This window comes from Plectropomus leopardus, chromosome 20 (assembly GCF_026936395.1).
Source record: "Plectropomus leopardus strain MGB_pleo_1.0 chromosome 20, ASM2693639v1, whole genome shotgun sequence".
Classification (NCBI taxonomy): Eukaryota; Metazoa; Chordata; class Actinopteri; order Perciformes; family Serranidae; genus Plectropomus; species Plectropomus leopardus.
Window position 1 is genome coordinate 29,184,868 of NC_142195.1, and position 14,236 is coordinate 29,199,103.

At 39.0% G+C, this 14,236-nt stretch overlaps 1 protein-coding gene across 3 annotated transcripts in view; it reads right to left on the reverse strand.

Moving 5' to 3' along the window:
- The window catches only part of sez6l (seizure related 6 homolog (mouse)-like), a 64,856-nt gene extending 51,233 nt beyond the window's left edge, over window positions 1–13,623 (reverse strand). For 2 of the 3 annotated variants that reach the window (XM_042509202.2, XM_088071168.1), the window contains exon 1: window positions 13,280–13,623. In XM_042509202.2, the coding sequence (XP_042365136.2) occupies window positions 13,280–13,376 (97 nt within the window). In that variant the 5' untranslated portion in view covers window positions 13,377–13,623. The remainder of the gene's footprint in view (window positions 1–13,279) is intronic. The other variant, XM_042509200.2, reaches the window with a different exon arrangement.
- Window positions 13,624–14,236: the final 613 nt, after the last annotated feature.

Sequence of the window (14,236 nt, forward strand, 5' to 3'; positions counted from 1 at the left end):
GGCTTAGCGTAAGCTTTGAGGCAAATGGGAACTGAAATATTAACCTTTTAAAAGGCTTTGGCTGCAGACACACTTGATTGTGCCAATCTGCTTTGAGTGAGTTTGACAAGGCAAAGTGTCAGGGCGAGCCGGTGTGTGTGTGTGTGTGTGTGTGTGTGTAACTCAGTCAGACTGAAAATCCAAATTGTCACTCTAATCCCAGACAACCGTATCAAATCTCTCTTTGGATCACAATTCATCGTTCGCCACGGAGCGAAAAAGAACAACATTTTCAACACGCCCTTTTCCTAAGCAGCACGCATTAAATATAGATTCCTGTTGAAGAGAGGAAATTTTATTTTATTTTTTCATTTTTCCACAAGAATTTGATCAAGACGTTTGTTCTGGTTCCTCCGCGGCTCGTCGCGGACCCTCGGAGGCTCGTTAGACGCCGACATCAAACGGCGGGCCTCATTAATCAACCTTGTATATGCAGTTTGTGCTTGAAGGAATATTTGGGAAAACCGCTCAGCCTCTTTCCTGTTGAGAGATGGACGAGGGGATTGACGGGAGAGTTGGGTCGATTTCCGGTTTCGCCGTTCCGATTGAAAGCGCGAGCTTAAAATGGTTTATGAAAACTGACTGAACCAGCATTTATCAATATGTCACGTTCTGGCAATTTTTAAAGTAGCCTAAATCAAAGAGCTACATCCAACCCAAACTGCATGAGTAATAAGCAAAATAACAACCTGATGAATATAATATGCACCTCTAGGTTTCAAGTATATTAACTTATTACTGTTGTTATAAGTTATTATCATTATTATTCTTCCATCCATTTCTGCGAGAATACCTCTGAACCAGCAAATTAAATAAGTAAAAACAAATAAAAACAGAGATATTTACAGACACTGAGCAGCTCTTAAAAACACAAAAGATAATAAAGTGCGATACTTTTAAAGTGCAATCAAGACCCTGATTTAAAAGGTTACCTTTATTGGATTAACTGGTTACTTTTTCTGCGTTTTGCTGTCGTTTATCTTTTTCTGTAAAATGTTCATTTTTAAGTACTGGCCTGGCATGATTACTGCAGCGTTTTCGGTTTTTTTTGTGCATCAAGGATCGTTTTCACAATGTTATCATATGAACAAGGATTTTTTTTAAAAGCAAAGCAAAGACTTTTAGTATCTGTTTTTAGTATTTTGGATTTGAAGCCAATGAAAGAGCTGATTCTGGCTTTTATGTTTTATTTAATTTTTTAATTTTTTTTTTTTTTGGGGGGGGGTGTTTAACATTTTTTGTGTTTTCCCTTTTTCCCTAAATTTTTAAATAATTTTCTTTTTCACTTCTTCCCGTGTTTTTAAAATAAAAAATTATATATATATATAAATAAATATATATATATTTTTTTTAAACCAAGCAGATTTTGCTCAGGTTTCAAAGGGTTATACATGAAGCAGCCAATGAGATGTTTAGCTCAGCATCAAGACTGGATGCAGGAGTCTGGGTGTAAACAACCCCTTACTCAAAGACGAATCCACCACGGCCGGAGCCTGTTGGCCCTGCTGCCGGCGGGCAAACCACAGAGAAACATCGAGCAGCAGACTGCAGAGCAGCTTTTTTCCTCCTCACCTCACACTCCTCTCTCCACCATGAATAAATAACATGAAACTTTCTGTTTTGCTGGTTTTGCACATAACTGTACCACTGGCTCCTGCGCCACCTTCATTCCCACCAAACCAGAGTCTCTCCAGGTGTTTATGTATATACGCATTTGTAAACAACTAACCACACATGTTGTTTTATTCTAACTTAAAGGGCAGTTCCATATTTTTGGTGCTTTTTTAAGGGTTTTATATCATTCTGTAGCTCTCCAGTAGTGTTTCTGATGTATTCAAATCCCAAAAATTTGAATTTTGGCAGTGCAAGCAGACTCCTTTGACCTTACAAAACAAAAAAACTCAAAATCTGAAGTATATTTGTCTAATTTCTAGGATCATCCCACTTGATATAAGACACAATCACTTCACAAGTAACGTTTTAGCAAGACAGAGGAAAATGTTTTAAGGCAATATCTTGTTAAGGCAAAAAAATGTTGAAAACATCTTTGTTTTAGTTGTATATCAGATGAAACAAGTTTTAAAAAAATGAAAAATATACAGTTTTTAAGCTGCTGTGTTGACTGTAAAAGATGGATCATCTTGTTTTAAGAAATAAAAGTCACTTTATTTAAGTAAATACATTTTTATTGGAAAATTAACAGTAATTTTACCTGGCAGACTGTCTGTTGTGTGACTGTACTAAACCGCCAACGACAGCAACTTTGGGATCATTTCAACGTTAGAAACAGTTACAGTTTGTCCAGAGATTTCTGGACAAAAAAATATTTATTTTAGGAGTTTATTTTTGATTTTATTTTCTTTTAAATGCCTGTTTGTCCTTTTGTATCATTCGGTGTCCTGTGTCTTTAGATGATGGATCTGTGAGTTGTTTTGTTCTTTAGCAGCAGTTTGTGCCTCTCGTGGTGGATAACTGATCTGCTGATCAGATCAATGGATAAGAGGAGCGGCAGTTTGTAAGTGAAAGCAAACTTTTGATGAACAGTTTAGTTTCACTTTCACTGCTCTGCTGCTCCGTCTGTGCCCAGAGTACTCTCTGTGCTCCCAGAGCGTGGTGCAATAAATGTTATATATATTGCAATAACACTCCTGATGAATGCTCCGGCTTCAAAAATATTAAATCAATATATGGCAGCAGATGATTTAACCCTTTCAAACATGCAGCGACATCAAAGGCAAGAAATTTGTGGATTTAGAAAATTATTTTTAAAAAGATAGGGAAAATGTATAGGGAATAAACATTAGTTATAATTATCAAAATTACATTTTTTTAAATTGCTACAAAATTATTATAACTTTTATAATAAAAGCATTTTTTCAAACAATTTTTTGGCTAATTCCTTTGTATTATTATTATTTTTTTTTTTACTAATTTCTTGGTAATTTCATCTTTACCTAAATATTATCAAGCAGGCTGCCACAAATAATTTAATGACTTTACACTGTGAAATGCCCTCCTAGGTATCATGGTCACAACTCATAAAAAAAATTAAACAGAGATTTTTAACATTTTGTTTTTTCAATGTTTCTGTAAAAAATGTTTATCAACCTATATATAATTATATTTTTAAAACTCCCAAAACTGATATCAGAAGGAGCCTCAAACATTAATTTGCATTTATTGCATACATTACATTTCTGTTTTCCAGCCCGGTCTAATTTTAACGTGTCACATGTATAAAATATGTGGGAGAAGTTCACGTAGATTTGTTCCCTCTAACACTTCCACGATAAAAATGAATCACATTCAGTGTTTTTGTTTGGGGTCTCGCACATTTAGAGCTTGTTCCACGAATGCATTGATAGCTGAAGACTTGAGAACGGAGACGGATAACAGAAAAAAAAAAAAAAACCTCTTTAAGTTTCAACTGCACAAATACACACACACACACACACACACACACACACACGCACGCACAAACATCCATGGCTTAAAACAGACATACACAAAGTTAAGCTTCAGTTAATTGCTTCTATTGTAGAGAAGTGTCAGCAGCATCCGTGCAATCCTGCAGTCATCCTAGAGAGGATAATCCTGGACACACACACACACACACACACACACACACACACACACACACACACAGCCACGCTGGGTCACACAGGTCACCGCAGACCTGCTGAGGCGGAGACATCAGCGGCGGTACGACCTGCGACTGCTTCAGGCGTCCTCCTTTGATGTCAACACAGCGCACAGAGGAAGGTTAGCACCAGGAGATCATCAGGGGAGGCACATCACCTCCCCAACTCCTCCTCCTCCTCCCCGTCAACACACACACACACGCACACACACACACGCACTGTGAATAATTCACTGGCATGTTGTCGTCTCTCATAAGTTTGTTGCAGAGGCTCGGACCATATGTCAGAGTGTGCGCGAGGCCGAGAAGCTGCAGCTCTCACTTGTGCTCCTAATGAGCGCGGGGACTAATGGAGACGGCAGCTTGAGCGTCGTCTCTGCGCTCCTCCAGCTGCAGCAAACAACGATAAACACAAACACAATCTCCCAAAAACAAAGAATCAGGACAAAAAAAACCAAACTAACAATATTTCACAAGAAAGACTGTCAATGCATTGCAGCTTTCGCTGTTTTGAATCTTTTTCTTGCTTGTTTTAGTCATCTAAATGTAATTTGTGCATGCTTTATATTAACCCTTAGGGCAGCTTTAATATTGCAAATACTCGTATCGCTTGCACACAAAAAGAAAAATCAAGCTTTTAAAAATATCACACATTAACATTATTTTCTACTTTTCATTGAGTTAATTTTTTAAACCAACATTAGTCCTAATTTTGTCATCAGGCTTAAAAGTTTTTAGATGAAAAACATAAATAAATATAAATATACAACACGCTAAGTAGATTATAACGTGCCATATTGGCCTTTTCATGGGAGAAAAATGTTGAATATCACCAGAGAAAGAAGTTACATTGTGTATACACTGTAGAAAATGTGTTCTGACAAATTGCAGCAAAATTCATGTTATCTTGAGTACAATGTTGTCGTACAACCAACTCGCATCACTCCGGCGCGTCCTTGCATGCAACAAGAAACAGCTTTTTAAAAGAGTCCCTGCTCACAGCCACAATAATAAATCAGTGATAATAACATCGCTTTCAATAAAATACACAGCACTCTGTGTTTACTCTGTAATGGATTGTGTTTCTCAGCTCCAAGGTCTCTACAGCTGTGATACTCAACTGACGACCCGCGGGCCAAATCTGGGCCCTGACGGGGTGTCAGGTGGCCCTTCAGCAATTTTCTAATTCACAATAAAAATAAAGTGATTTTCTCTGTGAATTGTTTTCGTCCTTTTAGTCCCAATAAGGTGTCAGAGATTATAAAACAGCATCAAAATAGATAAAAAAGAGCCAGTGGAGGATCCCCCACACCCCCAACAGAGGACACAGATACGACTCTAATGTCCGAGTATCCTAGAAATGTCCTAAAATCCTGTAAGTGTCCGGAAGTCCTAGACATATACTAAAATCCGAGAAATGTCTTACAGTCTTAGAAAGGTCCTAAAATTGGAGAAATGTCCTTAAATCCTAAAAATGTCCTAAATCTTAGAACTTTCCTACAATTCTAGAAATGTCCCAGTCCTAGAAATTTCAGAAAATCCTTAAAATATGAGAAATGTCCTAAAATCAGAGAAATGCGCTAAAATCCTACAAACATCCTAAAATCGTAGAAATGTACAAATACCCCAGAAACCCCCCAAAATGCCAAAGAATCTTAGAAATGTCCAAAAATCAGAGAAATGCGCTAAAATCCTACAAACATCCTAAAATCGTAGAAATGTACAAATACCCCAGAATCTTAGAAATGTCCTAAAATCCAAAAAAGTCCTAAAATCCAAGAAATGTCTTAAAGTCCTAGAAATGTCCTAAATCTTAGAACTGTCCTACAATTCTAGAAATGTCCCAAAGCCCCAGAAATGTCCGAAAATACCCCCAAAAATGCCTTAAAATCTGAGAAATGTCTTACAATCGTAGAAACGTACTAATACCCCAGAAATGTCTGAAAATCCCCCCAAAAATGTCTTAAAATCTTAGAATGTCTTTAAATCTGAGAAATGTCCTAAAGTCATACAAATGTCCTTAAATCCTAAAAATGTCCTGAAATCCAAGAAATGACCAAAAATCCTAGAAATGCCCCAAAATCTGAGAAATGTCCTAAAATCCTAGAAATGTCCTGAAATTATAAAAATGTCCTGAAATCCTAGAAATGTTTTAAAATCCTATAAACGTCGTAAAATGTCCTGAAATCCTAGAATCCTATGCGGCTGCTGCGAGCGGCCCCTGGCCTCCTCTCGTTTTGTGAAAGTGGCCCCTAAACAAAGCGAGCTGAGTGTCTTTGCTCTGCAGGCTGATTTGCTCGCTGTCGTGACCTGAAACCGTCTGGAAATCGATTTTAAAAAACCGTCTGCGAAGCTTCGGTAAACGCTGCTCTGATTATAGAGTTCACACTCTGAACATAACGTGGAGAAGCAGGATGCAGGTTCGCCCTCCGTCAGAAAACACACCTTCGTCTCTTCATTAAGAGCACGCCGGTGTGTATAATCGTGTTAATCAGGGGCTGATATTCTGGGGAGCTCTCCTTCGAATAAAAGGTTAAACCCCTCTAAGCCCACCTGCGCTTCGCCGCCGCCGCTGGCGGGCCGAGAGAGCGCTGCTGATTAAAACGGGGTCACCTCCAACTCTCTGTCTCTGCTGCTTCCTGCCTGCTTTAGTCTCATGAGCGTCTCGTCCTTCCACCTGCTGTTTCTGCAGACCGTCTTTGTGCCGTTGGATTTGATCCCGACAGAACTCAAGTATCATGTAAACAAACACAAATTCATGATCAGATACTGTGACAAGGTTCCTGCAGCTCGAAGCAGGAAAGATTCAAGAGTTTTTAAAATGCCACTCTTAATGAAATTCAGTTTACAGCAACCACAACTAACATCAACCGCTTCAGAGGAGGGACAGTTTTGCTATTTATAATATTTAATATAACATTAACATAAAGATATTTTTTGTGACTTTCATGAGAGAGGAAATTGCAAAAAAAAAAAAAATATTATTTATATATTAATATATAAAAATTGAAATTTTTATATCCACTGTAAATGAAATTATTTGGACTGCTGGTTCTGGTCTTTGAAACTGGATCGACATCAGTTTTGAAATTGCTGAAAATATTTTTTTTTTAAAAATTGAGAAAATTTTCCAGAAAACTCTATTTTCAATTATCCTATTTTTTATATTCAAAATTATGTTACAGAAAAATTATATATATAGACTTTTTTTAATTTTCAGGTTTTTTTATTATTCTTTATGTTCTTATTTTTATTTTTTTGGGTTTATTTTGTGGTATTTTTTCTTTTCTTTTTTTTAACCACGAAAGCATGTTTTGATACTAATACTTTCATACTTTTACTTAGGATTTTGAATGCAGGACTTTTACTTTAACAGAGAATTTCTACATTGCAGCTTTACTTCTTTTACCTGAGATTTGAGAACTTGTTAAATAATAAATAAAAGTTTTTATTGCATGTACAGATAATACGACTACTTCATCCTCTCGGCTGCGTTTTCCTCAAACGTCCCTTCGTGTTTTTTCTTTTCGCCTCAGCCTCACTTCCCCTCATTCTGCGTCTCTTATTCTCCCAAAAAGAAAAGTTTGCAGCCCGAGGATCCAGTTGTATAATAAGGCCAGAGTTACTCAACCAGAAGAAACAATCTCCTCCGTCTCCCCCTCGCTTCCATTTTTCTCTCCTCTCACTCACAAGTAATAGGAAGAAAAAAAACAGGAGAGGAGGGAGTCGACCGGAGGAAGGAAGCCGAGGAGGAAACAGGGGAGCTGATGTGATGAGAGGAGAAAGGCGAATTACAAGAATAAAGGAAAGAGGAGAGGATCTATATTTTTAAATTAAGCGGACGCTCGCAGCAAACTTTGTCCAACAACAACACAACGGCGGCGGTGGCGGCGTGGGTCGATCAAACGGCTCCGTGCTGGACGCAAACTGCAGTTGGCTTTTTGTTTCCGGGACGCAACTCTTGAATCTGTCTTTTCTGGCAGATTATCGCTCTGACCCCGAAAAATTAGACCACGCACTGATCCAGCCTATCTTCATGCACAGGCACCGTCCACGCATTTACACACACACACACACACACACACACACACACACACACACACACACACACACACACACACACGTCAGTTTTCCTCGACTTTGAGGCAAACTTTTAAGACCAAACATTCCCGAAACGACCATCTATACTTCATTACTATATAATAGCTTTTTACAATCCATTATATTATTTTAAAAAGTAATGAATTATTAAAGGGCTGTTCATTATTTATGAGGGGAGAGGGGGGTCGTGTAAAAAAGGGGGGGGCATGTCAAATAATTTATTCAGCACCAGGGAAGGACTTATGTTTTTTATTTTGGCTTAGGGGAGGGACGTACAACCCTAAATGGCTGTATTTTGTATTTATTTACCACCTATTTTTGGATCATTCCTTTGGAAATTTATCCTTTTTCCTTAGAGAATTTGGCTTTTTTTTCCTTTAATTTTTTTTAGGCAAAATTTAAAGAAAAATTGTTGGAACATTTTTTCTTTTGTTATTTTGCGATTTTTTTATTCTTTAATTTTTTGGGGGCAAGAAAAAGAAAAAATATTTGTGGCATTTGTTTTTCTTTTTAGGATTTTTTTTTGAATATTTGGTAATTTTCTTTAAAAAATTGCCACTATATTTTTTCTTTAAAAATGTTTGGAAATTATTTTTCTCTAACGTTTTGGTGGGGTTTTTTTTGTTTTTAATTTTTGGTAATATTTTTCCTGACAACTCTGACAATTTTTTTCCTTCAAAAAAAATGTGGCATTTTTTGCTCTTGAAAAAAAATCACTAAAAATGACACCATTGCTCACAGCGAGATACACAAAAAAATACAGAAAAAATTGGATTTTGACATTTCTGATGGTTTCTTGAACACATCTTGTGTCATTATACAGGTTTGTAAAAAAAAAAAAAAAAATCAATGACCTTTCCCAAAACTTTCAGGACTGATTAGTTTTCCAAAACTTTTTAAAGCCTGGAAATTTCTATTTGTAACAAATTTCTATTTGTGTGTTTTCCAGGTTTTTCATGGCTGTACAAACCCTGACACATAAACACACTTAAACACACACTGTCACACGGCCGCTCTGTGACATCACAGCTCTGCCGGGTGATCTCATTAACCACCGACACCGACGGTGAGATGGAAGCAGCGATGCAGAGCGTGATGCGGACTGTGTGTCTGCAGGGTGTGTGTGTGTGCTTGTGTGTGTGTGTGTGTGTGTGTGTGTGTGTGTGTGTGTGGCTACATTTACAGATCGAACATTTGTGCATGCACATGGGGAGAGACGGGAAGATTAACAAAAAGACTGAAGCATGCTGGGAGCTGCTGGATGAATTCATGTGACTGTGTGTGTGTGTGTGTGTGTGTGTGTGTGTGTGTGTCTGATGGGTAAATTATTGAAACACAGAGTAAAGAAGTCCTCAGACATTCAAAGGCTCCGTGAAGCCAACTGTCACTCTGGATTTTCAAAGTAAAATCAAAGGGTGAAAATGACGAAATCTTCAGGAACAAAAGCTCAAATCAGCCGTGAAGACGAGGCTGCGACACACGTCGAGTTTCTGTCATTACGACGGTGACGTTGGCAGCGTGTGTTTCTGCAGATATGTTACATGTGCACGTTGTTATGTCGCAGATTCGCTATGGTTAATGTGTGGTTATGTTAAGGCACAAAAACACTTGGTTATGGTTTGAAAAGATCGTGTTTTGGCTTAAAATACAGAAAAAGTCTTTTTATGCCAACTTAATGATTCTCTGTAAAAAACAAGCAATTTTCCTGCCACTGTCCCACTGGAAAAACAGCCATGTCTAGGTAAAAAAACAGCTTTTCATGCCACTATCTCTGCAGAAATAGCAGTTATGTTTTTGTAAAAAATTATCACTTTTTGTGACACTTTCCTAACAGTAAAACAACCTCTTATTATGGCACTATCCTGGCAGGAAAAGCTGTGAGGTCTTAGTAAAAAAGAATCGCTCTCCGTGGCACATTTCAGCAGGAAAAGAGAGACATTAAATTCAAAAACGACAACTTTTGTGCAGGAAAAGCAGTAATGTGTCGGTCAAAAATAACCAGCAGGAAATGCAAAGATATCCTAATAAGAAACAACCACATTTCATGGCACAACCACAGCAGGAAAAAGCAGCAATATTTCAGTAAAAAACAACCACTTTCCACGTCACTATCTCTGCAGAAAAGGCAGCGATGTCTCTGTAAAATACAACCACTTTTCATGCTGCTATCCAGCAAGAAAGCAGCAAAGTACTCAGAAACAATCTCTTTTCACATCACATCCCCTGCCGGAAAAGCAGCAAAGTTGCAGTCCACAATAACCTCTTTTGTGCGACTACTCTCGTAGGAAAAGGGGCAACGTCTCAGTGAAAAACAACCAATCTCCGTGGCACTATGCAAGCTTGAAAAGCAATGACATCTCAGTAAAAACAACTTGTTTTTCGTGCCACAATCCCAGCAGGAAATGAGAGATATTGTAGTCAAAACCAACCACATTTGTGTAGGAAAAGCAGCAATCTTTCTGTAGAAAACAACCACATTTGTGCCACTCTCCCTGCAGGAAAAGCAGCAACGTCTCAGTAAAAAACAACCATTTTCCACGTCACCATCTCTGCAGAAAACGCAGCAATGTCTCTGTAAAAAACAATCACTTTTCATGCTGCTATCCAGCAAGAAAGCAGCGAAGTTGCAGTCAAAAATAACCTCTTTTGTGCGACTGTCCTTGCAGGGAAAGAGGCAACATCTCAGTAAAAACAACCCCTCTCAGCAGCTGGAAAAGCAACGACGTCTCAGTAAGAAAACAGCTGGTTTACATGGCATCATCCGGGCAGGAGAGAGGAGATACTGCAGTCAAAAACAACCACTTTTGTGCAGAAAAAGCAGTAAAAAACAACCAAATTTGAGCCATTATCCCTGCAGGGAATGCAAAGATGTTCTTGTACAAAACAACCACATTTCACGTCACTTTCTCAGCAGGAAAAGCAGCAAACAAACCGCTCTCTGTAGCACCACAGGTGCTGGAAAAACAGCGATGTCTTTGTAATAAACAACCACTGTCCTCTGCACTCTCTGCTGGGAAAGCAGCAACATTTTAGTTAAAACACAGAATATTTTGTCCCTCCAAACAACACAAAGCAAAAATAAGCATCTTCTCAAGCTAGCACTTAGCCAACAACAAACTTTTTGCAGATGCAGATTTACCCTGCTGTAGTTTTCCCATAAACAACTCTGGTTTTGTTTTTTTTTTTTTGCACCACCTGACAGTGCTGCAGACTTCCTGTTAAAAAGGACCGAACACCCTGCTGACATTACTGGGGTCAATATCTGTGAGAAAAGCTGCAAACGAGGCACAAATGACGTGAAATGACTCGTGAAATTACTCATACAACAAAATCAGCTGCTTTAGCAAATCCCCCCCAAAAACATCTGTTTAACCCTTTGAAACCTGCGCAAAATTGGCCTGTTTTTTTTCCAAAAACATGGGAAGAAGGCAGAAAGCGACTTGAAACGAAATGTCCCAAATATGACTGAAAAAGTTTTAAAAGGAAATCCTCCGTCAGTGTTTATTCTTGATTTGGATCCCAAATTACTGACGACTTCCTGCAGCAAGATTCAACCTGCTTTTTTGGGGGCCACTTTAGCAAAGTGACAGGAGGCCAGGGGCCAGTGTAAGCAGCCCCATGCATGTATCTCGGACTTTAGGACATTTTAAGATTGTTAATACGTTTTAGGATTTTAACATGTTTCTAGGACTTCAGGACATTTTTTTGATTTGAGGATGTTTTTAGGATTTTTTTTTACTAATTCTCAGATTTGGGGACATTGCTTGGACGACAGGACATTTCTGGGATTTTAGCAAGTTTCTGGGACTTTAGGACGTGTTTAGGATCCTCGGATTTTACTAGGAATCAAGGACATTTCTAGGATTTTAGGACTTTTTAAGGATTTAAGGACATTTCTACAATTTTAGGAAGTTTCTTGGTCTTCAGGGAATTTCTTGGATTTAGGACGTTTCTAGAATCTTGGATTTTGATATGATTTTTGGATGTTTGGACATTTGTAGGATTTGAGCTTTTGGGACTTTAGGATGTTTATAGAATTTTAGGACACTATAGGAATTCAGGAAATTTCCAGGATTTTAGGAAGTTTCTCTGATTTAATATATTTCCAAAGTTTTAGCGTGTCTCTGGGATTTTAGGACATTACTAGAATGTTGAATCTATTTCTAGAATTTTTGGACATTTCATGAGTTTTAGCACATTTATTTAGACTTAAGAACATTTTTTTAGATTTTAAGATGTTTCTAGGATTTTTGGAGAATTCTCAGATTTTTAAATGTTCAGATGTTAGGACACTTTCAGGCTTGTTTTTTTTTAATTGTTTGCTTGTTTTGGTTTTTTTTTGCTAATTTTCTTGTATCGTTTTAAACAAATTTCCCAGATTTTTTGGTAACTACTTCTTAACTTGCTTATTGTTTTCTTCCTATGTTTTTTGAAAGAAATTCGGAAAATTTGAAATTCCTTAAGAAATCTGTACCTCTCTGGGATATATATATATATATATATATATACATATATATATATATATATATATATATATATATATATATATATATATATATATATATATATATATATATATATATATATATATATATATATATATACATATATATACACATGTACTTTTTTTTAAGGAATTTGTTAACTAAGTAAAAGATGAAGGTGAGTGAGACCTTTAAGAGGTCATTGCTCACAGAATTGCAGAGACAGGGACCATCCAAAACTGCTAAATATCTATTTTGTCTGTTCTACAAATGTACAACTAATTATAATAGCGTTGTCCATTTGTCAGCATACAAAGGAATACAAACCTTAATTAAACCAACAACAAAAGATTTTTGGGCCATTTCCTGTTAAGCAGCCCCCATTTTTTTTGGAAGACATGAAGACAATTTGGGTTCAGGTTTCAAAGGGTTAAACAGACCATGAACACCCACAGCCTCTCCTCCTCCATCTGACTGCAAACAGCAACTTTCCTCTGCACACTTTTCTCTGCTCAAACTGAAGGAATCCCCCTGTCTCCCACTCTGTCTCTCACCGTGTCCCCTACCGTGTCCCCACTGTGTCCCCCACTGTGTCCAGTTGCAGAGCGCGTCGACAGGTGAACCCCCCCATTTTAACTCCTGAGCCGCGCTCCCACGCACACGAGTGGGCTCGGGTCCACAGGATGCTTGTGCAGGCTGGACTGTTTGTGCCAAACTGGTTGGAGCTGCTCGCAGTAAACAGCCCGCAACAGCGTTTATTTCAAGACTTCAAAGCCTCTCTCGCTTTCTCTCCTCTCTTTCGCTCTCTCTCCTCTCCTCCTCCTCCCACGAGTCGCGGGAGGAGATGTCTCAAAACAAGACAGGGATGCCCAGAAAGACGAGTTGTTTTTGCAGCGTTTAAAAAAAGCTGATTGATATTGGACAGGAGCCAACACGGAGAGGACACAGAGGAAGGTTTTTAGAAAATAATAATAATTTTAAAAAAAACATGCATTTCAAATAAAAGAGGAAATACCTCCCGCTGAGACGCGGCTCCACAGCAGCCCGATCCACAGCACCGCGCACAAGGTGATGCGGAGACGGTGCCCGACCGAGCAGGCGGCCGGTGGCATGGCGACAAAAGCCGGTCCAGAGGGTGGAGGAGGAGGAGGAGGTGGAGGAGGAGGCGCAGAGGGTGTGTGGATAAATTGAGAAAATGCACCAAAAAAAAAGATAAGGAGCTCTCGGTGGTCGGTCGCCGGTATATCGTCGGATCAGAGCGTGCACACGGTCCGCGTGTCAGCGCTGCATCCTCCCGACTGCGAGCAGCGCCTCCTGCTTTCTGCCTCCGATCTGTCCTCCTCCTCTCCTCCGCGGACTCTTCTGTCCTCCCTCCCTCTCTCTCTCCTCCCTCTCTCTCTCTCTCTCTCTCTGCGCGTGCCCCCTCACCCCCCTACACACACACACACACAAACCTGACCTCAATGGTAATGAAACTTTTGCTCAGTGTGTGTGTGTGTGTGCGTGTGTGCGTGTGTGTGTGTGTCAGGGTGACTGTTGTGGGCTGCAGTAAGATCAGGACACACTTACATAAGACAGAGAGAGATGTGCAGATTTGCAGGGTGGATGTTTGCAGGGTGGAGGTGCTGCTGTTGGTGCTGCTGGTGACTTACGAGCCCTCTCATCCCGAGCTGGTAATCTGTTTAAGTAGCTGTATTTCACTGTAGCAATCTACGGACATCCAAAGCTTCAGACTCGACGCGCTGCAGGCGGATAAATGCTGACCGCTACACTCAAATCACAGCCCGAGGGCCAAATCTGGACCCCTGATAGAGTGACAGGTGGCCCCCCAAAATGCATTTTCTAATTCACAGTTAAAAATAAAAAGATTCACACTGGGGATTGTTTTTTAGTATCCATAAGGTGTCAGAGTGCATAAAACAGTGTCAAACAGAGCTTGTTGATCAAATAAAGCGTGGAGGATCCCCCACAG